At 45.5% G+C, this 23384-nt stretch overlaps 1 protein-coding gene across 2 annotated transcripts in view; it reads right to left on the minus strand.

Annotated features, from left to right (window-relative positions):
* Positions 1-2128: 2128 nt before the first annotated feature.
* Positions 2129-23384, minus strand: part of TNFRSF11A (TNF receptor superfamily member 11a) — a 28746-nt gene continuing 7490 nt past the window's right edge. Inside the window, exons 2-10 of one of the 2 annotated variants that reach the window (XM_075084202.1) lie at positions 17888-17969; positions 17283-17408; positions 16596-16739; positions 15433-15526; positions 14975-15069; positions 13992-14099; positions 12050-12099; positions 9549-10392; positions 2129-5373 (exon numbers count right to left, since the gene is read on the minus strand). In XM_075084202.1, the coding sequence (XP_074940303.1) occupies positions 4994-5373; positions 9549-10392; positions 12050-12099; positions 13992-14099; positions 14975-15069; positions 15433-15526; positions 16596-16739; positions 17283-17408; positions 17888-17969 (1923 nt within the window). In that variant the 3' untranslated portion in view covers positions 2129-4993. Of the gene's footprint in view, positions 5374-9548; positions 10393-12049; positions 12103-13991; positions 14100-14974; positions 15070-15432; positions 15527-16595; positions 16740-17282; positions 17409-17887; positions 17970-23384 lie in introns of both variants that reach the window. The other variant, XM_075084201.1, reaches the window with a different exon arrangement.

Genomic DNA, 23384 nt, shown 5'->3' on the forward strand with positions numbered 1-23384 from the left:
AGTGAGAGCAATGCGAAATGCAGGTGTCTGCTAGTGTCTGTCAAGGGGAGATCCTCATTGGGCCTCCCTAGGGTACAAACACTGGACGACAGCAGAAGCCTTTGAAGGTATATGCAAAAAATGCACCGAGGAGTGCAGCCTTGAATGATGGGGAGAATGGGTTTGAAGCCATAACAAAGACTGAAATTAACATAAATTCAGCTCAAGTAAATCATCCCGTACATGGCAAAAGTGGGAAGGAAATAAGACAGTACAAAAAAACCCCTGCAAGAACAGGAGAAAAGGAAAAGGAGAGAAGAATTTCTCCTGCACCATCCCCTAAGGTAAGGATATCATGTGCAGTCAGCAACACCACTTAAACAGAAGTAGTTCCTCCTCTGGATTTGAGGGGAGGAATGCTGTGTTTTGATTTGCCCCTTACAACATCTTGCTAACTTGGAATCAGCAATCATACATAAAATAGCACCTTTTACCATGGAGTCAGGTTAGATAAACTGGGATGTTAAGGAGCTGTTCATACATGTTCTGATCCCTGCTTCAACCTTCCTACTCAACAAGGTGATTGATACTGCAGCACAAAGGCAGAGTAAACTCATATGACAGAGGTCTGGGAGAAATAATTTATTGTATAGCAACAATTCACTCTTCATTCTGGAAATTAGGACAGCACCAGGCAAGAGGAAGAGAGGAGAAACACATTTCATGACAATCTTTCTGTCTGAAATGGGACTTGTTCCCATCAGCACCTGAGATCCAATGCCTCTTGCTTCAGCAGTGACTGTGGCTGCCACAAGATTACCAGTATCATTTTTCCAGAGATACCACTGCAACTCAGCCAAAGTGAATGTGAATTGTTGACATTCAGCATCTTGGGGGGGCAGAGGGTGGGAATCCTCACAGGCCAAATGCTGCCAGGCAGGGGTCTGTGGTGCCTACCTCTCCAAGTGAGAGTGCTGCAGAGCAGCACCCGGGGCAGGCTGTGGGGAGGTTGCCCTAGCATGTGCCTTTCGGGTCAAAAGTATCCCTGATGGACTGAAGAGGGTAACAGCCATTTGGAAGGAGGTTTGGAAAACTAGCTTGTAAGGTTTGGAGTGGTTCAGCATTCCTTGCAAGAAACCTCAGACAGCTTGGTCAAGTACACTTCGATTTTCCAGTGACTATTATTAAGTGACTATTAATATATATTACTTACTCCAGAAATAACTTTTCCACACAAGGAATTTGCAGCCATTTTACCATGTCCAGTACCATGTGCTGGCAGAAGTGAATTCTCCAGTTGTTATAGATGGCTTTTGAGGGTGGTGGTGAGGGGCCATTACTGCCTAATTTGAATGGAGATATCTGATAAAACTATAGCTCTATTAAATACCCGATTAGCATGAAGACATCCTTCAGCAGGGTTCCATTTTATAATACACATAGGGGTGTAGTTGCTCAGATACCATCAATATGATAAAAGGAAGGGAACCTGAACGGACAAGTAGAAATTACAACATTTTAGTGACGCTTCTCCCAGGTATGCTGTAAGCCTTGCAGAGTGATTTCCAATCTCTGTGTGAACGTGTAGCAAAATACACAGATTAACACCGGTTATTGTCTATATTGATCTTTAATGCCATATTGTTTCTATGGGGATAAGAAGGGCTGCTCCAGTGCTCTTGAGCAAAAGACTGCTTCTCATTTTCCCACAGTTACATGCAGAACTACTGCTGCCCTTCCAGGCCTGAAGTGGCTGTGTTTCAAGAACACCCAGTGTATTCACTGTGGATAATGCGTGCTGTGACACCTCAGACTGAAACACTTGTAAAAACACATGCTGTGCAGAAGGAGACTTCAGGAACGAGTTGGAATGAGTACCCAGTTCTCAGCAGTAAAGCATTACCACACCAGATCTACAAGAGCTCCTGTTCGGCTCCCCATGTGTTCGTGGATGCTCTTGTGCATTATTGCAGCACATACTAGAGAAGGGAAGCACTTTTTGTTAAAACAATTCTACATACAAAAAATGTTACAGAAGCTAACCAGGAACGTTTTTATGCTCACATTTGACTTTTTTTGTCAAAATGAGCATGGGCATATAATAATGTATTTGATTCTTTCATTAATTTGTATAAAATCTTTACTCAAGTAGGCCTTTAAGATTTTTATTGTCATTAATTATGTGTATTACAATAGCAGCCAGAAGCCTCCAAATTAGTGCCCAATGCATAGGGCCCCATTGTTATATATCAGATGTTATATCATTGTTATATAACAGATGTTAAAGAACAGCCCCACCTCCGAACTGACAACAAATAAAATCACAAGGATAAAGTCGTCCCTTTGGGGTCCATGTCTAAACAGCCAGGCAGAGACCCAGGGAACGTGCAGCATGATAATGAGCGTGATATGGCTTCTTCACTTTTGGGTAGACTCTGGAGAAAGAAGAAGAATCGGATCTGTTGGCACATCGCATTTCCCATAAGGGAGCGGCCACAGTGCTGGGATAATTATGACCCATTTCTTCATGCTTGCGGATGATCCTAGTTTCAGTCCTTGCTCAGTAGGATCCTGTGATTCAGTGAGTGAAAAAATGTGTCCTCACTGAGGACACGTCATAAACTTCCCATTGTCTTCTCTGAAATCAGGATTTTGAGCCTGCTCTCTGGTGGCAGATACAAATCATGGGAAGAAAGAAGCTGCAGAGACAGAAGAAGGAGGAGACAGACCTGCAGACAGGTAGTTTACCTAAAGCCAAACACAAGAATTCAGCCCATCCTGCCCTGTAAGTGGGGCTGGTTGAATGCTTTCCAGGAAAATATGACTCAAAAAGTTACGATGAAGTGGGAAAATATCTGCATGACCTTGCATGAATGTGACGGTGACTCTGTTTCCTTGTCCCTATTGCACCAATGCCTAGGGGATACAGAAATAGGCCAGAAGAGGCTAAAAAGAGGTTGTTAAAGGATCCAACAAGAAAGACGACAGAATACCACAGATAAGAGAGAGCTCAGTTACACACCTTCAGAGAAGCAGAGGTAGCTTGGGCCGTCACTGAATGGGACAACTTACCTGCCTGGCTGAGTCTAGGCTAGGGTGGTCTAGTTTTCTGAAGGCCATGCAGAGGTGAAAGGGAGGCTGGTTGTTCATGCACCATATTTGCCAGCCACCCAAGAGAGAGTCTTGCTTGTCTGTGCTGAATTTTATATGCCAGATATATAAATAATGCAGAATTATCCTCCTGAGAGTGAAGGTGGCTAAGCCCATCCTTTTGTTTTATGGATAAGAAGCTCATCATGACACAATGGTCACTTTGTCAGCTTTATAGGTGCTCTTCACCCACAGAGCAGTACTATTGCAAACAGAGCAGCTACATAGTGAACCCCTTGGCTTTAAAAACCTCCCTGGAGAGGACCCCTCCTTACCAGAGATCTTTTCTGTCAGGGCAGATGAGATCACACTAGATAAGAGATCCCTTTGCTGTCTGACAGGAAACACAGCGCTGACCTTGATGAAGGCTCAGACTGAAGATAGCCTCCCGCAGCACTCACATGTGCAGGAGAATGTCAGAAAATTACCCCTTGTCAGGAAATCATTAAAAATGTTATCTTTTCCTCTTGGGAGTTCCTTGAGTCTCTCTTCCCTTCACCTCTCTCCCCACAGTGGCTGCTGGAGGAGGCTACAGGATACAGGACCTGAACCAAAGCCAGCTGGGTAGCTGAGAGTCCCTTCTAACTACAACTACTATTATTCTGTAAATCCAACCCTTTGGTCCCATTGCTTATCAGCTCTCAGTGTGAGAGTTGGCTACACTCTGATTTCAGCTCAGACAGGCCAAGCTCTGGAAATAGCTTCATGCTACATAAGTAAAGCTCTGCTTAGTAATGAAAATATCAAAGGGAATGACAAAATTGTTTGGGCAGATGAAAGAACATGTGTTTGACCCTGACCAAATTCTCCTTCTTTTGGTAATCCCTCCCTCTCCTGTCACTCAGGAAATGTCCACAGTTGGTTACTGTAGACCCTTCCTCCACCTGCTAGCAGCTCTGTGTCTTAAAGTGCAGTGATGTTATTCATGCAGCAGCGTGCCAGGCGCACGTCACTGTCGTCTTCAGGGATTTGAATTTCTCTGCTGAGGTGCAATAAGGCAGAGGTAAATCAGGGTCCAAAACTATAAATGCTCTTTGCTCAGGATCAATCTGATATGCTTGTAAGGCATATCAGCTCTGTTTTGTCTGTTGTTGTGCACTTGGGGCAGTGTTACAATTATTCATACCCACAAGTTAATAAGGGACAGACCAGGATCTTGGCTCTGGTGCTGGTTTGAGACTGGAGTGTCTGCTCCCTTGGGGAAATATGGAAAGGGCTGATGCCACCTGCCCAATCCCCATGGGGAGGTGAAGGTTGGCAGCAGCACTAGGCTCAGCGGCCGACGTGGCTGCCACTTCCTTCCACCACCAGAGACATAGAGGAGGCCCAAGACCCAGCAAAATGGGTGCAGCTTAGTTACAAAAAGAAAACCCCGAGATGGAGCTCAGGGGCCCCTTTCAGTGCGGTCCTCCATCATGTCATCCCCTCCCCGGGTGCGCCCCATGTGCCCAGCCAGCAACACTGCTCTCTTCCTCGCAAAGTCCCCAGCCCAAAGGATCTCCTCAACTCTCCTTTGCTGCTTGATGGGGAGAGGTGCCTGGGAGCGGGGGCAGGTGGGGAGCCTTCTGCCCCACAAGGGAGAGGAGAGTGTCCTGCCACTGCTTCTGCAATGGGGACAGCACATCCAGCTTCACGCATGCACCTGTCCCCACTGGTAACCTCCTCAGCGGGACCACCACCACCACCACCCACACATGTGCCACAAGGGTCCTTTCCAGCTGTAGAATTTCCCTGGAGACACCAGGGGCAGCAACAGTCTCCAAATCTGTCGCGACACCCGGGATTTCAGCAGCCCTGCAGCAGCCCCACACCCTTCTCGTGGGCTGCCCGTCGTCGGCGCCCCAGCCCGCAGCAAGGACTCTCCTCAGTTCAACACTTTCTCCGAGAAGTGTCCCAGCTTCCCCTCCTCCTGCACGGGCTGCGAGGCCTGGCTGTGGCAGGATGGGCCCCGCTCCTGGGCCAGGGGTCTGGTGGTCCACCGTGGCCCCCCACTCCCCGCCGCCGGGCAGGCGCCCTGCAGCTCAGCACACTTCTCCTTGTAGTGCTGGGCATTGCCAGCAAAAGTCTCGCAGCGGCTGAGGTTTTCCTCCTGCACAGGGCTGCCCACGTTCTCCTCGCTTGGCCCTGAGGCTGTTGCCCCCTCCTGGGAGTTTTGGCTAAGGTAGACAACAATGATGTCGCCCTTGAAATTCATTACTTGTCCACTTGAGATAAAGGTGGAGTTACTGTTTCCAGTCACATTTCCTGGGGAAGGAGGGGGTAGAAAAGAAGACACACGTGATTAATATTTTCCCCTCACGAGATGAAAGTTTAGCGCAGCAAACTTAATCCGCTGTGGTGGCTTTACTCTTGTTCCATTATTTTTCCCCCATGACTAGAGGATGCTCTTATAATCGATGCCTTCCACTGGACCTTTTCATTATTTCCATTTCTGCCTCCTCAGGACAAAGCCTGTCATCCACAAGGAGCCTGTCTGAAAGGCTTGGAAACATTTTTTCTCAGCTGTGCTCTGGGAAGCAGGAGAGAGCACGATCATCTCATGCTCCTTGTGCGGTCCAATGCACAAGCTGTCTCCAAACTGCCTCTGCCTGCAGTTTGTGAGGACATGGTCATTATTTCTAATTAGGAGATATTTGTTTTAGAGTCCCAGGCATCGCATTGGGCTATTTTTTCCCCTTTGGTAAACAATCAATCCTACCATGTGGGCTAAGTATCAGGCTTATTGAATAAGTGCTGAAAGACTTAGCATCAGACCATACAGTCACACACTGCCCAAATGACACAGAGCTTATACAATTATCTTCTATTGTCCTGATCCTCCATGTAGGTACACTCTGGTCCTCACCTAGTGCCCTCATGGATTTACCTGGATATACACTGACTCCACTGAAGAGACAGACTCTATATTATAGCAACCTAACCGAGTTACGGTTTCAGTCAGTCTGCCTGCAGTTAGAGATTTTTCAGCATAAATCCAATCTTTCTGCCATTCAAGGACTGAGTCGACGACTCAAGTGACAGCAGGGCCAGGCTCTGGGAATTAATAAACTTCCCTTAGAGCAGAAAGAAAATAACTGAGAGCAATCTTTCAACAACAGAACTCTTAAAGTTTGAAAATTAAACAAACCAAAGCAACCAAGTTTAAAAAAAAAAAGAAAAAAAAGTCTTCCTAGCCTATGAACCCTCTTCCTAAGAAATGTTTTTCTTGCTGTGCTTCACTTCATCATTACTGGCGGACTGATCGGACACCTTTCAGACATTTTGTGCCTTTCCTCATTATGTTCCTCAACACTTGAGATGTTCCCATTTCCATTGCAGCTAAGCATGGCTCAGCCCAGAGAAATGCTGTTTTTCTAGCAGCCACAGGTGATGTTTGCACATCAGCAATGGACACTGGGCTCCAGCTGTGCTGAGTTAGGACCTGCGCCTGCTCATAACTGAGCCTGGGTAGCACTTGAGTGTCCCTCTAATAGCCCCCCTCAGGCAATCCTATTTATTTTAGCTAAACCACTGCATTGCAAGCTCTTTGCTTTCTTTCCAAGTGTTGTTGATTAACATGAGGTGTCAATAGGAGTTTTCTCTGCGGGAGATTTTCCCCTGCTGGTTGCTTCCCCTGTGTGTGATTCGGTTCGGCTCTTTGCCATCAACACAACTGTTAGGCATAACGGGAGTACAAAAATAACTGTCTGCCTTTATACAGATTGCCCGTCACTTGCAACAGGTACTGTGGAAAAGTTTACCAGTGCTCAGTAGGAGATCAAGAATTTAGAGATCTATGTGACAGTGGGGAAGAAAAAAAAAAGCAGATTAACACATTTATGTTTAGTTGAATGTGGCTAGCAAATCTTCACTGCTTTCTGAAGACATCGTGCTGAAACAGAAGGATATTTGAGACCTAAAAGCACAGAAAGTGGATGCAAAAGGTTCCTGGACTGCACTAAGAGGTGTGCTTTCAACCTGGAAAGTATAAGGGACACCTTCAGAGGAAAAGCGATGGCATTGTTCTCTGCAACGTTTCAGCCTTTTGATCTCTTCAGACTACCTGATTATATTAATTACAATGACAGATTAATTTTTGTGGTAATTATTCACTAAGAACTGGAACAATGAAGGCGATTAATTTTCTCTGAGACATCTAATGGCCTCTAGGTGGTAAGAACTGTCTGTTGCTGCTGAAGAGGGCTGGTTTGGGATCTGGAAGTGGAAAGCTCTGCAAAACTATTCCTAGTCGTGAGTCACCTAACTCTTCCTGCACTCATGCTGTAGCCCTGCACATGACTTGAGGTGGTCATGAACTGACGCTTCATGTTCTGAGTGCCTCCAGGCTTGGGGGGTTTGAAAGAGCGCTTCAAAGGTTACCTCCATCTCTGGTGGTGACCCCTGTGAGTGGCACCTGTCCAGATGTTTACTTGTGTCCTCTAGGGTTGTTTCACAGGAGGGACAGAGCTTGCAATTTCTGTTGTCGTTTTGAGTGTTAGGGAACTAAAACCAAACTTCATGGAATTACCCATGGGCTTTTTCTTCCCATTTCTTTCATCCACCCTTTTTTCTAATGTTCTGTCTTAGCATGACTGTGTGCAAAGTCTGGTGGCTTCAGTTGCTTTGAAAAGCTTTACAGAAAGTTATTTTGACTGCACATTTATTCCATCTGGGCGTTTCACAAGGCCCAGCGAAATGACCGGTGCTGTTGCAGCTCCACGTGCAGCCCCAGCATGGCCGGGTTGCTTCAGTGTGGAAGCTGTGGCTAAGCCCTGTCTCTCCCCTCGTGCAACCAGGTGTTGCCAGCAGGGCACAGCCATTCTGCGGACAGAAAAAAGCCTCTGCCAGCAAGCCACGTTTCCTGCAGATCAACTAACCCACACTCTCATATTGCCCACAGCTCAGTCAGTACCTGCTGGCAGTCCTGCCTGAAAAAATGGCAAATTAGGAATGCTGTATCTGTGCTCATGTTTCACCAGATGGCACTATAGCATGTACATACACAAAGGCACAGGCGTAATTAAAATCCCGTATAAGGAATTGTGCTGCAGATCAAAGATGGCACTTTCTAGCTCATCACTTAAATCCAAGCTCTCCTGTTTGCACTATTGTTGCTTAATATTTTCTCTTTCTCTTCTTGTCAGATTTAGAAAGAAAAGCAGTATTTCTGCAGTGGCAAATATGACTTGACTTTCAGTTGTGCCTCAGAGTCACCTTCCAACAACAACAACAACAACAACAACAGCAGCTAATCTCTGTTCTCTTTGCTACAGCTGAATTTTGTACAGGCCAGGCAGTGAAACTGTGTCACGATTTCAGGAAACTGAAGTAGCAGAAAGAGTATCTGCTCTTAGAAAGATGAACGCTATGCACTTTCAGATTCCAACATGGCATGCATGTTGAGAGGGGAAGGGCCTTCAAAAGTGTTGCATTTGGGCTTTGGCAGACTGACAAGAATGTCTCAGTAAGAAACTTTAAGGCATGACATGGTTTTAAAGAAGGGCAACTGCTTACGACTGCTGTGCGTATTACAGTAATACTTAGATGTCCCAGTCAAAGCTAAGGTCTCATTACGCTTGGCAGTGCATCGACATAAATAAAAATAGAGCATCTGACTTTAAGAGATTATAATCTAAAATGACTAATAACACATGACAGGCAGATTGCAGACTTTTATACTGAAAAAAAGTCTGAGGGAGGAAGGTTTCATCCAGAAAAGACTCATAACTTCCCTTCTGCTGGTTTTGCTTCAGTGATTTTTTTACCCCCTGCTTTCATTTGGCAATTTCAATATATTTACTTAATTAGTGTATTGGTAGTCAAATGGTAAATTGGCGACAGTGTTTCAGAGTTGTTTAGGGGATGGAGCACTTTTGTATGGAGAAACAATGTCTGTATGAAATTATTTTTAGGTGAACGCTTCTATTCTAGCAAATTAAAACAAACAGCTAAAAGCAGAGAATTGAACGTAATCTCTTAGACCCAGTCGTGGCCACCAGGTTACCGCTCCAGCTGGAGTTCCAATGATTGCCATATAAATGTAACTAAACGTAAATGTGCATGCAGACTGTTGAATGGAAAATCATCTGTCCGAGTGTTACGCATCTTTTCTTGACCCCTATACTCTCCTCCTCCTAAGTTTTCTCCGATACACACACCTGCTATCACCAAAATACTTCAGTAGCAGAATTGCCTGGCCTTTGCAGTGACAGCCATAAGACAGGTTCTGCATTGCTGGTTAGATCAGGGCAGGACAGCGGTCCCCCACAGTGCTCATCCTATTTGCAGAATTCACTACAAACCAAATGGCCTTGCTATTTCACTTTTGTCTTTCAGATTAGCTTCTGACCCTCTGAATAATACTGAGATAGCACAGAGAATTATTCTATACAATATGTGTACTGTCTGTACTGTGTACTGGTCAAGCCTAACGGGCTTACCAGATGCTGGAGGGAGGTCTGAAGTGGTGCTGTTTGTCCCTGAAGTGCTTCTGTTTGCGTTTTGGTACTTCATGTTGGTACTGTCCAAAGATGCACCTTCCATACCATGATCATTTGCAGGAGTGCTCTGACCAGCAGAGAGAAAATTCAAGCCACAGGTGCACTGTGCATAGGATCCAGTTTCTGGGCAGGTGGAGGCACTGTCAGCTGCAGCACAATAGGGTTTACTCCACTTTCTGGGAGATTCCCTGTACGAAATGCCACACCTCACACAGATCTTCTCCGAGTCATAGTTAGTTGCAAAACAATCTGTGTCTTTATCGCCTGTTTCCTTCAGGCAACTGTGGGCACGCTGGCAAGATTTCTGAAGAAGATTGTCCGTGGCAGCGTGTGGCCCATCTATGTTGGAGGAAGGGTGGGAGCCTTGAGAGACTGATATGTCCTCTGTGCTCCCAATCCCTGAAAAGTACTGATTTAAGCTGTCGTTCTCCCCTGCCTCCATTGGTTCTGAAAATGATGACACGGTTTTACTGGCAGTCCGACTCAGTAGAGATAAATAATCAGTGGTATTGAGATCCTTATCCATGTATTCATCTTCTGTGGGAATTGGTGGGAAATGGTCATTATCAGTCTCAGTTACCACAGAAAACTCTTGGAGGCTCCCTCCTGCCTCGCAGGGTGCTGTGCCGGGGCTCCCGTTCCTGCAAGGAGCGTGACTGCTGGTGCAGCATGAGTTTCCAGGGGCAGGAGAGCCAGCGGGGCCCAGGAGACACACGCCCTCAGAGGTCTGGGGGACAGCAGCATTTGTGGTGCTCACGGTGACAAATGCATCCCTTGGGGGCTCCTGAAAGAAAGCCAAAAGAAAAACACGTTTAATAAATAGATCAGCAGAAGGTTATTTTCTAGACAAAGAAAGAAACAGGCAGATCTCAGTTCTTCCTCAGTGTGGGGCTGCTGAGGTTGAGCAGCACTGCTACATTTGAGTGTTGAAGTGTAATTCTGTTCTGCTGTGAAACTGTGACCAGTGATGCTGGGCTCAGCATGCGCTCAGAAAAAATTCTGGTGGCCTGGAGGGCAACAACATTTAATTTTGGGAGAGGGCTATTCCTAGTTCTTAAGAAGGCACTTGAGAGTTAATCAATCTAGAAGAGTTCCTGGATTCTGCTGTTCCTTATGGACCATCGATAAGACCTACCTAACTGCCTATAAGGTTTGGAAATCCCACCCATATCATCTATGTGTCAGAAGGGCTGTTGATCTGTGAAGGCCTTACTGGGAGCAGAATCTTTATTATCAGTAATGACTGAAGAAAGAAACTGGGTTGATTCAGAAGGCCCAACACAGGCTAGAAAAAAACAGAAGTCACACGGGCAAGGCTGCTTTAACCTGAAAAATGTTAGGACAATAAATGCAAAGGCCCATGACGTTATATTGCTAGTGCTTGTCAAAGTAAAGCTATATTTTTGGTTGCAGCTCCACAAAAAAGGGTTGGGAAATACTTCAAGGGTTCCCTTCAGTTCAGGCAAGTCATGCTGTAATGATGGGTATTTGGGAACTGCTACCTTTAATTTCTAGCATCTGTTCAGATCTTCCAGGAGAGAGTGTAAATGCTCCCAGCCACTAATTGCTGTTGATTCACTCCTCTGTCCCAGAGGATCTGAGCAGCTGCCAATGCAGGAGCTTGCATGAACACTTAAGGGACAGAAGAGGAACTGCCTGCTCAAAAAGGTGGTGTGGGTTTTTTTGGTTTTTTTTTGCAGTGGAATTTGTCTTTCAATAGCTAAGCTACACAGAGCTCCTAGACGGTGGTGGGAAGAGCATGTACCTGGGACACCTGAGTCCACATCCATGGTGTGAAGCAGGCAGTGCACATGAACTTGAACCTGTGCCCCCATCTAAGTGTTTCAAGCATGCGATCTGGGGCTGTTCCAGAGCAAAACCTCTTGGAAGGCCTTACTTTTTTCACAGCCAAATGGACAAGAGGGATTTCTGTGAGCTCTAGAAATAAGGGAATCACTGCCAATTTCTACATCTGATGGCTCTATGCTTAATGCCTCGCATGTCTGACATCCTTGGCCCCAAATCCAGGTTTCTCCCCTGTGAGGACTCTGGTATGTAAAAAGGTGCAAACTCAACTAAGTTGTTCCTGCCCTTAGGATTTAGAAAGGCCCTCTCCTAGGCAGTCTCAGGTGTTCAGCAACCAGTGGGCTCATGCTTAACTTTCTCCTCATAAATATTTAATCACCACAGAGACTTTTACCACTGTTAAAATTGGCTGAAACCAGAGAGCAGGTTCAGAAGCTATTTGAGAATGGTGATTTCATACTCCTCACATTTAGAGAAAACCAGAGTGAAAAAGCCAAAGCTGCAAGCACTTTTTGAAGAAGTCAAAACTTCCTTTCTAGCCAAACATTAACATGGAGTCTGCTTCAGGAGGGGTGTCAGGAATGCCATGAGGAAAACATAAAACAGAGAGAAAATGTTAGCATCTTTGGCTTTACCTTTGTTCCTTTTATTTGGCTGCACACTTCGTTAGCCCAATTCTGTAGATCTGCTGTAGGAAAAACAAAAAGATTAGCTGTAATGTATAGCAGGCACTGAAGTTAACCACAGACCTAAACACACACAGTTGTTCACAATCCACAATATGATATTAAATGAAAACCAGCAAGACTGTTTTTACTGACTTTTCAAGTGTCCCAGCGTTGGTCTAGCTGAGGATTCATTGTAACTGGAACAGGGATATATTTCTGTGGAACAAATGTTTCCAAGCTCTTAAAATAGACCACGGTTAAACCGTGTTCCACATCAAATGGGGTTTCTTTCCTGGTCATATGTCACACCAAGCTATGACTGGCCCGATACCGACCCACTTGCAGCCATACAGTCTATTTCAAGAGAAGTCACATGGATGGCCCAAAGACCATTCTCAGACAGAAGTGAGGAGCCTGGAGAGAAGAGGGTAAGCCACTGAAACCACGGGATGGCAGGCTCGAATACAGCCTATTCCACTTCATCAGGCTGTACTTAATGGGGAAATTCACTTAATCAGAGTTATCTTCCAAGGAAAAGCTTTAACTCCAACAATGCTCTGTGGTAAAGATGGCCACTTAATAGAGTTAGCAATTCTTGTTTTCTGTTTATACTTTCAGGAGATTTCGTAGGGCTCAGCTCTTATGTACATTTGAAGCTTGTGTTGATTTTATATGTCTGAAGACAGATCAGCTATGTACCACTGCCATTTCCCAGCAATGACTCTGCTCCTCTCATGTTAAGTCTGTACATTTACCATCAGTCCCCAAGCAGGCAGAGCATCTTCCTGAGCCTCCAGGTCTCAGGAGCTCTGGTTAGCAGAATTTACCGTGCAAAGACAACGAAGGACTGTCACTGCAGAGCAGCAGGGCAACAGAAGTGCCAAATAAAGAGCATTCCCCCCCTAACCTGCTTTGCATCGTAAATATTTGCTTTGCAAGGAGAGTCACCATTTCCTCCAGCCCATCCCAGGAATTCCAGATTTAGCACAACCCATGTTTAGTGTGGCAGAGGCAGCTTATTTCTAAAACACAGGCTGAAATATACTTTACAAAAGAGGGTTGCTGTCCTCCCTTCCACTGCTCCCAAAACATTTCATGAATTATTAGGGCTTGGGAAAGGAGGTGATGGAAAAACTACACTTTCTAAGTGTTGGGGGAGAAAATAAAAAATGAACATAACAATATGGGTATGTGCTAACTCCTAGCTAGGGAGATCCAGGGCTTAGCACAGAGTTGAGTAACTGTTGAAGGTATTTCCATTGTATTCATAATATATTCAGTGGCCCTCTGTTATGCAGTATGCCTTTGCTAGAATTTTTCTGGTTTTCTACTTTTACTGTTTATTCTATTTCCTTGTAGTATTTCTTCCATACCTTATCAGGACTTCAGCCTTCAGCTAAAATCATTGCCTCTGTCATGTTTTCAAATACATATCAGGCCTCTGTCTTGAAATTTGTATTTTACCCTGTCCAGATGCAGGTTTCAGGGGTGAAGGGAAAATGTGGGGAAGGAGACAGAGGTGGTGAAAGCCCCTGCCTCCCCTCGGCCAAGGGGCCTGATGTGCCATGTGGTGCAGAGCAGCTGTGCTGCTATAAAAGCTCCCAGCACCAGCCCTCCTTCATCCATGCAGTGGTGGCATCTGCCCTGAGGGCAGTCACCCCACAGTCAGGGCTGCAGGCAGATACCAAGCAATATGCATTATGCACAATTATGCTCTCTGCCTAGAGGAAAGAAATTTCAAGCATGGCTTTGCAGTAGTTAAAGTATATCCATATGGACAGATATAGGGATAGCATAGAACTTCCAAAATAGCTCCTGAGTTTCTTAACCTGGCGGTTACCCACAAAATCAGAGTGCACATAGCGCCATGCAGTTGTCACGTTCATGAATATCGTTATTTATCACATACCTGTTAGCTTTTTTCCCTTATTCTTGTAGTATACAATGAAGATGACAATGCCAATTAGTGCCACAAAAAACAAGAGGACAATCAAAATGTATAAGATCCTGTTTGTTCCTGCAGGATTTAAAAAAAGATAGTGCCATCAACATGCAGCTTGTACTCAGCAGTATGACAATCCTTGCTCATTTTACCTGCTTTTCCACAGGAGAGGGCTTTTTTCTCTTCCTTCCTATTTCATTTTCAGTTTCTATAATAAGGACAACAGCTCTAGCACTCATGCAGTTCTGTGACAAGCAGCCTTACTGAAGGTACTTGGTCCTGAACCACCTCCATAAAAACCAGAGTCTTGGTGTCTCAGAGAGGTGTGATCCAGTCATGCTTCTCTGAAAGCCCCCTCGCAAGCTACCAGCAGCCCATGGGCTGTGCTTCCTCTGGCTCAGGGGACAGGAGACTCACCTCACATGGAGGCCATAAGCTTCAGCTGGCAAAATTCCTCCTTTATCTCAGGTTATGAAGGATCACTGCATGCCAGACAAGCAGCCTACCTGGTACCATATCCACACTGGAGAGGGAAATGGGCAGTGGGCAAGAAGGGAGAGCTACATTCAGCTGTGACTATATCCACTGCTATAAAGGAAGCATGGAGGGAAGCTGCTAGCCTTTATACAGATTAAGTGTGTATGGAAATCAGCAGGCTGAAAAAATGAGAGAGCTGTAAATGTGATGGAGGTCATGGGTATAACAGCAATACTGCTTGCCATGCAGTTTCAGTGGGAGATGTAAAGCTCTGCTTAGTAGTTGGACATGGGTCCCAGAGACACTGCCAGGCTTAAAATAATCTTTAAAGGTGGGATTTTCCAAGAGCCCTCTCTTGGTCCACAGCTGCTCCCCCTAGAATCACTCACAATGGGAATGGAGCTAAGCCAGCCAAACACATCCCTTCTCCTCCCTGGTACTTTCTAACAGATAATCTGTATGAGGAAACATACCATCTTCTGATGGCTCTGGCGTCTTCTGTTCTGCACAAACTGCATCTGACTTGTCAGTCCCAGGCACTATTTCTGCCATTCCTAGAGCTGTACAGCTGAAAAAGAAGGGCAAAGAGGCTAGGTTCTCAGAGGGAGCTTGTTATGGCTCCTACACTTATGCAGAATAGTACTTGCTGTTGTAACATACAACATTTGTCCTGCATTTCTCCACCCTTAAGAAACTCCGATACCTCCTTTACTTTCAGCTGTGCTAACTCAGCAGTTGTTACTGTTCTCTCTTGGTCCCCCCCCAAGGAGAATTGAAGGTGTAGTGTGAGAATGCCTTTATCGCTGCACAGCCAACAGAGATGCTCTGTGCACTCTGCAGACAGCCTGAAACACCCCACTGAAAAATACTTTCACCCAGGGATCCCTCCCTTGTGGCTGGCGTAGTTCTTTAGCAAGATACAGGGACTTACTTGGTCCAGGATTTACACTTATCAGTGGAAGAAGCGACCTTTGAGAAGTAGCCTCTGGGACATGGTGTACACATTGTGTCCTTGTCTTGTTGCACTGTGCATAGTAAAGGAAGAAATACTTCATAGCTGAGCTTCTGTGAGTTCCTTTCAGGTAAGGGGAAGGTGACTATGCTCCCCACACTCCCGCTCCGCTCCCCATTAGAACAACAACGACAGTCATATGCAAGCAGAAAAAAGTATGCTAGTCTCACCTGAGCACTTATCTACGAGACCAAAATGAGAAGTGACCGGGAGTCATTTGCAGTTATTGTAAAATAACACACAGCTATTATATCCTTCCCCTTCTATTAACTTCCTCGTGTCAATGTTACGCCACAGACAGCGATGCTAACTGGTTTTGTCACTTCTATGAAGCCACAGTAAACAAAATGCTGTAGCAGGGCTGGAGAAAAAACAGCACCACTGTGCTCCAGGCCCACACAGCATTTCATCCTCCATTACTGTATTATGTGCTGCTTTTCTGGGCTTCTTTGTGCTTGGCACAGCTGTTCCCAGTGTTCATTACAACTCTGAACTTGACTGTTTCTATTTTCTACCTATAAAACAACTGCATTTTGTTTTCAATCAGACTTAGGACTAAATTAAAAGTCTGTAATAAATCTTTGCATTACAAGTCATCTAAAACAAAGAATACTTGCACTACCTGAAAGGTGTTAATCACTTTTAACTTGCTTATAATGTTATAAAATGGCAAAGTCATTGGACAAAAAATGATTTTGAATCCGACCTCAGCAAGAGTCCCCATTGGACGACTACTCCAAATACCAGAGCAATGCATGTCCTAGTGACTCACAGTCAGACGCCTCAGTGAACGTTAGAAATGCACTGAACACCTTGCGACTATTGCCATGTCCACGTGGTATCTTGCAAAAGTCACTTGATACAAGATCCTATTTAAACTACAGAAGCAAAAGCCTCCAAAATGCAAATAGTCCAGGAGGGTTATATGCAGTAGTAACGATAACTCAGATATGCATCTTCTGTTGACAGTCATCTGAGAGTCTAACGTATCCTCTCTAATGTCACAACCCACACAGTGCTGGCCTCATCCTGTAGGCCTGAGCTGGACATTTCACTTAATGTGTCCCCTTTCTGTATCTTACCAGGATGCTCGGCACCAAATCCCGGAGCACATATGGTATTTCGCTGACAGCAGTCACAGTCTTCGTTCCAGTGGTAGCCCATCGTACAAGCACACTGCCGCTGGAACGTGCTGTTCCCTGGGTTCACTTCTCTCAAAGCTTTCCCTAAAAGAGAAAGCAGAAGGGAGTAAAAATCTCTCTGATAATAAGCCTCAAGTTTTTGAGCCTCCTATTCTACCTGTTTGCTTTGCTTGAATGCCAGATGCAAAGCCATTCATGTTAGAGGAAATGTTATCTTTCAAGAAGCATGGGAGGCCTTTGATCAGCGTGGGGCTTCTCACTGCACTCCTGAACAACACTTTTCCTTGTAGCTGCCTTAGAAAATAAACAGAGCTTTTGCAGGGGTGAAACAAACATGTTAGGGGAAGTGAATGCACAGTATGGTGGGCAAAAGGACAACCTTTAAGATCCAGCTCACAGGAGTGAATGGCCCCAGTGATGGTAATCATTAGCAGCATGGAGACTATGGTGGCAGTGCTCAGCACAGCGCAGTCTCTGCCATCTGAGGACCTCCGTCTCTGTCAGGTGCTTCTGCAAGCCCAGCCTCCTGTGTTGGGTACCTGAACAAACCAACTTCCCTAGATCCACTTTCCCATCTTTGCGCTACACTAATTTGGATTTTAAAGTTCTTCAGTATGAAAAGCTCACCTTGATCACATATTTTATGTAGTAAACATTTATCTTCTTCATTCCAGACATCCATATACTCGTTTGGGCCACACGGCTGGCACACACTGTCAGAAGTACCAGTGCATCTAGCAGACATATACTTCCCTGTGAATGAGAGAAGGACATGTAGGTCATTTGCAAGTTGCATATGAGCCGTCTAAGGAACTTAGGGAAAAATAACAGCTTGGGCTAAGGCTGCTGTACTGTCATGGACAATCGTTTCTTCCTGCCACCTTTTCAGTTCCTCAGTCTGGCCCTATTTAGTGTGGCAATGAAACATCCGTGAAGCTTATGGGCTGGGAGCAGACCTGTCTACCTGCATGAGAATGAAGCTGCTTTCTGTCTCCCACAGTGGTTAAGTGCTATCCCAACATAACAGCTGCTGTGGCTTTTGCTGAGGTCAGCAGGACCACTCCTGCACTAGAAGGACTAGTCGTAAACTAGTAAACCTGAAATCATGCACCTGTAACAGCATGCGCCAGTGGATTAGGGGAGTCACAACACCAAGCTGCCTTGCTGACCCACAGAGCTGTTTCTAATATGCTTTTCAGTTATGAAGCTGGTACAGCCCAGTGCTCACATACCTGGCTCACACTTTGTGCAGCACCGTCCAGAGTATTCATAGTGTTGTTCACTTTCACACGGCGGGGTGATTTGTAGTGACAACTGGAGCAGAGAAGGAGGGAGAGGACATGAGAACCAATATACCTGGAGAGCTTCAGACCTACCTAGTCAGTGCTGGCAGAGAGGAGGAAAACTTTTCTTCCGTACAGCACTCTGGATAGCTAAGCTGTAAAAATTACTCAACATTTATGACTTCAAAGGGGCTTTGTAGACACGCTAAGAATATGTACTTGATGCTGTACACACAGGGACTTGTAATGCAGCCAGGTGATAAACAAATAACACAAGCTTGCAATTTGCCATGAACTTTTGGCCTGCTATATAACCTTTTCTTACAGTACTCTATTATGTGAAATCTATGCCTTTAAAACAATTGTAAAGAAAAAGAATTGGCATAGAGATACTTCTGTAGTATCTTCCACAGACATGACCTCAGACCAAGACCTGGGCAACTGACAGTTTTAATGTATAGCCTTAAGCAAACAAGTAAGGTGAACGATTTATATTCCTGAAAAAGAAGAAGTTCCCAGCTTCCCACTGGGATACACGATACTCCAGGCTAGCCCCAGAAAATACAGGACTTCAATTTTGCAGCTTTTTATGGCTCCAACTGTGTCCTGCAGAGATGGTCTCATGGAACTGAGGCAGCCATCCAGACAGGTGATACAATTAAGCCAACAGCTTTTAGTTCCTAAAAAAAAAAAAAAGAAACAAAACCAACACAAACCATCACCACCCCCCACAAACCACCTGAAACTGTTACATGAGAGGGCGTCTCCAAAGCAGGTAGCAGTGCTGCCTCTAGCTCTTATGGGCCTTCACACTCCCTCCCTGCTCTCAGCTGCCTGTGCACACAGAAGCTCTGCCTGCAGCCCAGCACACGCGGCTCCCTTGGCCGGTCTTTGGGGCAAGGCTTGTGTTGGCGATCCTGGCCAGCCAAGCACCGTGCTCAGCCCCTCGCTCACCCTGCTTTGGCTGCCCAGGAGTCTCCTGGCAGTGGTCCTCCAGGCAAACTCAACACTTTATGGCCAGTTGTTGATTTCGCAATAGATAAGATGATTCAAAATCTGGCTCGTAGCAAGCAATTAATTCTTCATTCTTGGATGCAGTTGGTAAAATCTCATCTACTTGGAGGAAGCTGCAATAAAGCTTCTGCTGCTGGTTAAAGGGACCTTTTGTCATCTAATAGCGTATGACAGCCCTGTGCCTACAGGTACTGTTTTCTATTCTTCTACCTAATGTTCTCGCCTTGTTTCCTCCAAGTCTTTACTTCTCCTCCTTCATCCTTTTCTAGTTTCAGCAATAGCAATCTATTTAAACAAAATTATTTTCTCTAAACACCTTGTCCTCTTCTAATGCTGGGAAGGGTCTTGCAACTTAAAGACAACCAAAATTGTTGAATTTTTTCTTTAAAACACCACCTTCTGGCTTGTAGTTTGAGCCATGGGTTGGTGCATAACTTGTCTTTATCAAAACTGCACTAGCTATGTCTGGAACAGAGTAAGTATCTCAAGACAGGTACTTTTTGCAGGTTATGAACACCTTATAGCCATTTTGTTATCATGACAGCAATCCCAGGTCGAATTTAGAGTCCAGTCTTCCAAGAAATTTTCTGTTTTTTCATTGTTTTCCTGTCTCTTTCTTTGCACTCATTAGCAGTTCCTTTCTCGTGATTAGATTATACTTTTTTTTGGAACAGAGATTGCGTTTTGTCTTTGTGCAGCACCTCCCAGGAGAGGCACAGGGTAACGATCAGTGCTGGCAAGGCGAGAGGCAATCTAGGAAAGGGAAAGTGGGGCCAGCCTGGCAGCTGAACAGTAACACCACTCAGAGGAAACGCTGAAAACGCTCCTGTAATTGAAGGAGCTCATTTTCTGTAAATGCACTTCAGGCAGCATCTGCTAAAGCACTGAGCTGGCCAGCACGAGGGTGAGGCAGCATTGCAGGACCAAGCAGCAGAGAGAAGGTCTTGAGCAACTGATTCCCTATTCCCGGCTATCTGAAAAGGCAACAAAAGTGATGAGACCAGCAACAGGCCCAGTCACTTGCTTTTTGTAAGAGAATGTCCTCTTCTTCCTCGTTTGCCCCAGTTTGATAGTTCCTCTTTATAAGAAAAAACTAAAAAATTACTGAAGTGTCAAGCAAGGGCAAAGTCATCCTTTTTACGGAAGGATATGCAAATCTGCTAACATGCATTCAGCTAAAGGGTCTGGAATAATTTTTGAGAATCACAACTCAGCCTAGGGAGAAGCAGCAATCCCCTGGTGCTGAGGCTACGGAAGCAGGCTAATCGCTTGGCTACCTTTTTGAAATCATTTCATACCTCCCTGCTTTACCGTATAAAGAGGGCTGTACTTACAGTGTACTCACAGCTGCAGCTACATAAATCTACCCTATGTCAATAAGTAGTCTCTTCTACGACCGTGTCCCTTCCCCTTTTCACACAATTCAATGCATTCACAGAGCTGCAATACTCTCTCCTTTGATTTATGCTCAATGACATGAAGACAAGGCTCTTGGCATCCACGTGCTAATCCCGATGTAAGCCCAGCCTCCTCGCAAAGGCGAGGGATTTCAGCCTGGTATGGACTGACTGGACCTGCTGAGCATGAAAGCTGGGGGGAGAGGACCGGAAGGGAAACAAAAGCAACCTGGGGTTTTCTTAGGGTGGGAGATGATCCAGTGAACTTGGGCCCTTTTGCTAACACAGCCCTGTTGAAGTCAGATTATCCCTCATTTAACCCTCTGCCAGCAGAGCACGCATGTCTCATTGGCAGCTTCCCTTGGGGGCTGAGAAGTACCCGTGCTGCTGGCAGCACAATGACCTGACATGTCACCATCACCAGCGCATTCCCACCACAGTGTCCTTCTGAGACGGGGAAGTGCAATTCATTTAGCAGATGAGGAACTCGCACCCAGAGGCCGGCTGGCTTTACAGAGGTGACAGGAAACCAGACCAAGTCTCCAAGTTTGCCCTGTAGCCCCTGGAACATCCTTCCTCTCATCGGGTGCTGGACTGTGGGTCAGAGTGATCTGGATATCACTGAACTCTTAGCTAGAGAGAGAAGGGGCCTCAATGAATGCAAAGGTATCAGCCTCCTCTGAAGCGATTAAATAAGACAAAAACCAGCCTGGTCATGCCTTTAATGGTCCCACTACTGGTGAAGCTGTTCATTAAATACGGCCACCATGTGCAAATGAGTGCTTCAAACAGCTCTGGGTATCCCGTGTAAATTTAATTTATCACTTAGAAAGCGTGTGAAACACACAAGCTTGCACCAGTTCCTAAAAAAACATTCAGCTTTCCCACTTGATTAACATTACCTCAGTACAAATATATCTGACGGGGGAGAATCCAGGGGGAAAAAAGTCAAACCTCCTCTGGGCTTGGTGGATCCAGTTCAGCAAAGCACGCCAACACCTGCTTGCCTTTAAGCACATGAGTAGCACCACTGACTTCTTTGGAAAGACAGGTATGCTCGGGTCAAGGTTAGCAGGAGGACTGTGTATTGGTGTTGAGCTGCAGGCAGCCTTTTCAGCTTCTTTCCCCCCCCCCCTCCATTTGTTTAAAAGGACACTAAGCAAGAGTGTGCTTGTAGGGTTGGAGAGCTTCGATGACTCAGAGCTACAAAGCAGCACTGTGTTACTCAGACCTTGAAAAAACACGCACACAGGTGCTTCTGAAGGGGGAACCAGCAGCATTCAGATTCCTGTCCTCAGGCTTAAGGAAATATTTATTCTTGGTGCCGTTGAGCAATCAGATGGCAGCAGAAGCTGTGTGTCATGGATGCTAAAATTACTTTCTCGCTCAGATGAATATTCAGACAGACATTTCAGAGCAGATAGAGTTGCATGGGCCTCTTTCCTTTCAAAGAAAAAATCTGGAAGAACAAGCTCGGGGGTTTCCGCAGACTTTTTCCCATGTCACTTCTGAACAAGAACCTGAGGCCTCAATGGGAATTGCTTATTAGCGATAATCTTAGTTTTGCAAAAATTGAAATGTAAAGGGACATGTCAAGGGGTAACTACCTTAAGATGACACCTTCTTGCTCAGCGTAGTTGTTTCTGGAGAGTATTCAAGTCATCTGTCATCATTTCACTGAGCAAAGCACATTTTTTTTCTCCATTTAGTATTGCAGACCCAAAGTACCTACGGGACAGCCAACTATGGTGTGTCCTGCCTTGCACACCACTTGTTCTTTACACTTCAGAGCCTAAGTTTATTCAAACCACTTGCTTTTGAGGTCCTTAGCCTTGCCTGCTGTAGAACTAGAACATTTCTGTGGAATTTGGCCTTTATTTGCCTGAGTGTTTGGGCTATTGGCTGAACGTTGACCAACATTTCCTGATCGGAAGGAGCCCTTGCAAGCACAGCACCCTGGTATCCAGCTAGCACGGCCTCTGCAGTCGTCTGCTGCTTTTTCTCCTTCAAATGTGAGCCACTCCCTCTCCTCTCACAGGTATCAATTGTGTCCCCACAGCCCTCTAGCTTCCTACCTGGTTTGGGTCAGCAGTATTGTTAAGCGAAAACCAGATTTCTTCTGCTCATTGCCAGTTTCAGAGGCTTCCCTAAAAAATGATTTAAGAATAAAAATAGAATCTGGGTTGCGATGGGCACTGCTCCGTGGCCTGTGCTCCCAGGCACTCTATTGAGGCATATAATAGTAACGCACACAATGAATGACTCTGGCAATTTTTACAGCTGTGAGTTTATAAAGGGAAAGAGGAGTCTTATGTTAAAGACTTAATCATAATCGCATGGACGCTGAATGCAACAGTTCCTTTGTAGCCAGTCTTCACTATTGATAAAAATTCGATCAAAGCAGCGCACAAGTCACAGCTGTGCAATTCCAGATATTCACTTGAAGGTTTGTAATTCATCACAAAAGTCTCAGATTGTGAATGAAATGCTTTTGGTGATGTCAACTTTCCAGTGACCAGTAAACCACATCACAGAACTACCACCACGTGGTAAAATATAGCCGGGAAATGGCAACAGCTAAAAACTAAATATTATTTCACTCTTAAAAATAGGTCCTCAGAACCCTGCTAGAGCCTGGGTACCTAAAGGGGCCAGAAAGAACACGGGGGATAAAACTGATAATAAAGAGATTAAGAGACAACTGTAACTGGCAGCCAGGGAGCAGCCAAACAGCAGTAAAAGTCCCATCCTGACTATTCCCCTTGCCCCTCTGTTTTAGCGCGCAGCAAAAAGCAAACACCTGAGCAACTGGTGCTGCTCTGCCAATGGGAAGGAGCATTCACCAATCTCAAACCCACCAGAGTTATTTCTAGCCGGCAGACTATGTGAAGGAGAAGTGCCGCACTGACCGCTCTCGCAGCGGGGCGGTAGGGGTAAGGCAGACAGGAACCTCAGGTATATCAGATGGGAGATGACAGAGGTGATAGATGGCAGGGCTACTGGCTGAACATGTGAATCAGCCAGCTTTCCTCTGC

This window comes from Phalacrocorax aristotelis, chromosome 2 (assembly GCF_949628215.1).
Source record: "Phalacrocorax aristotelis chromosome 2, bGulAri2.1, whole genome shotgun sequence".
NCBI classification, from domain to species: domain Eukaryota; kingdom Metazoa; phylum Chordata; class Aves; order Suliformes; family Phalacrocoracidae; genus Phalacrocorax; species Phalacrocorax aristotelis.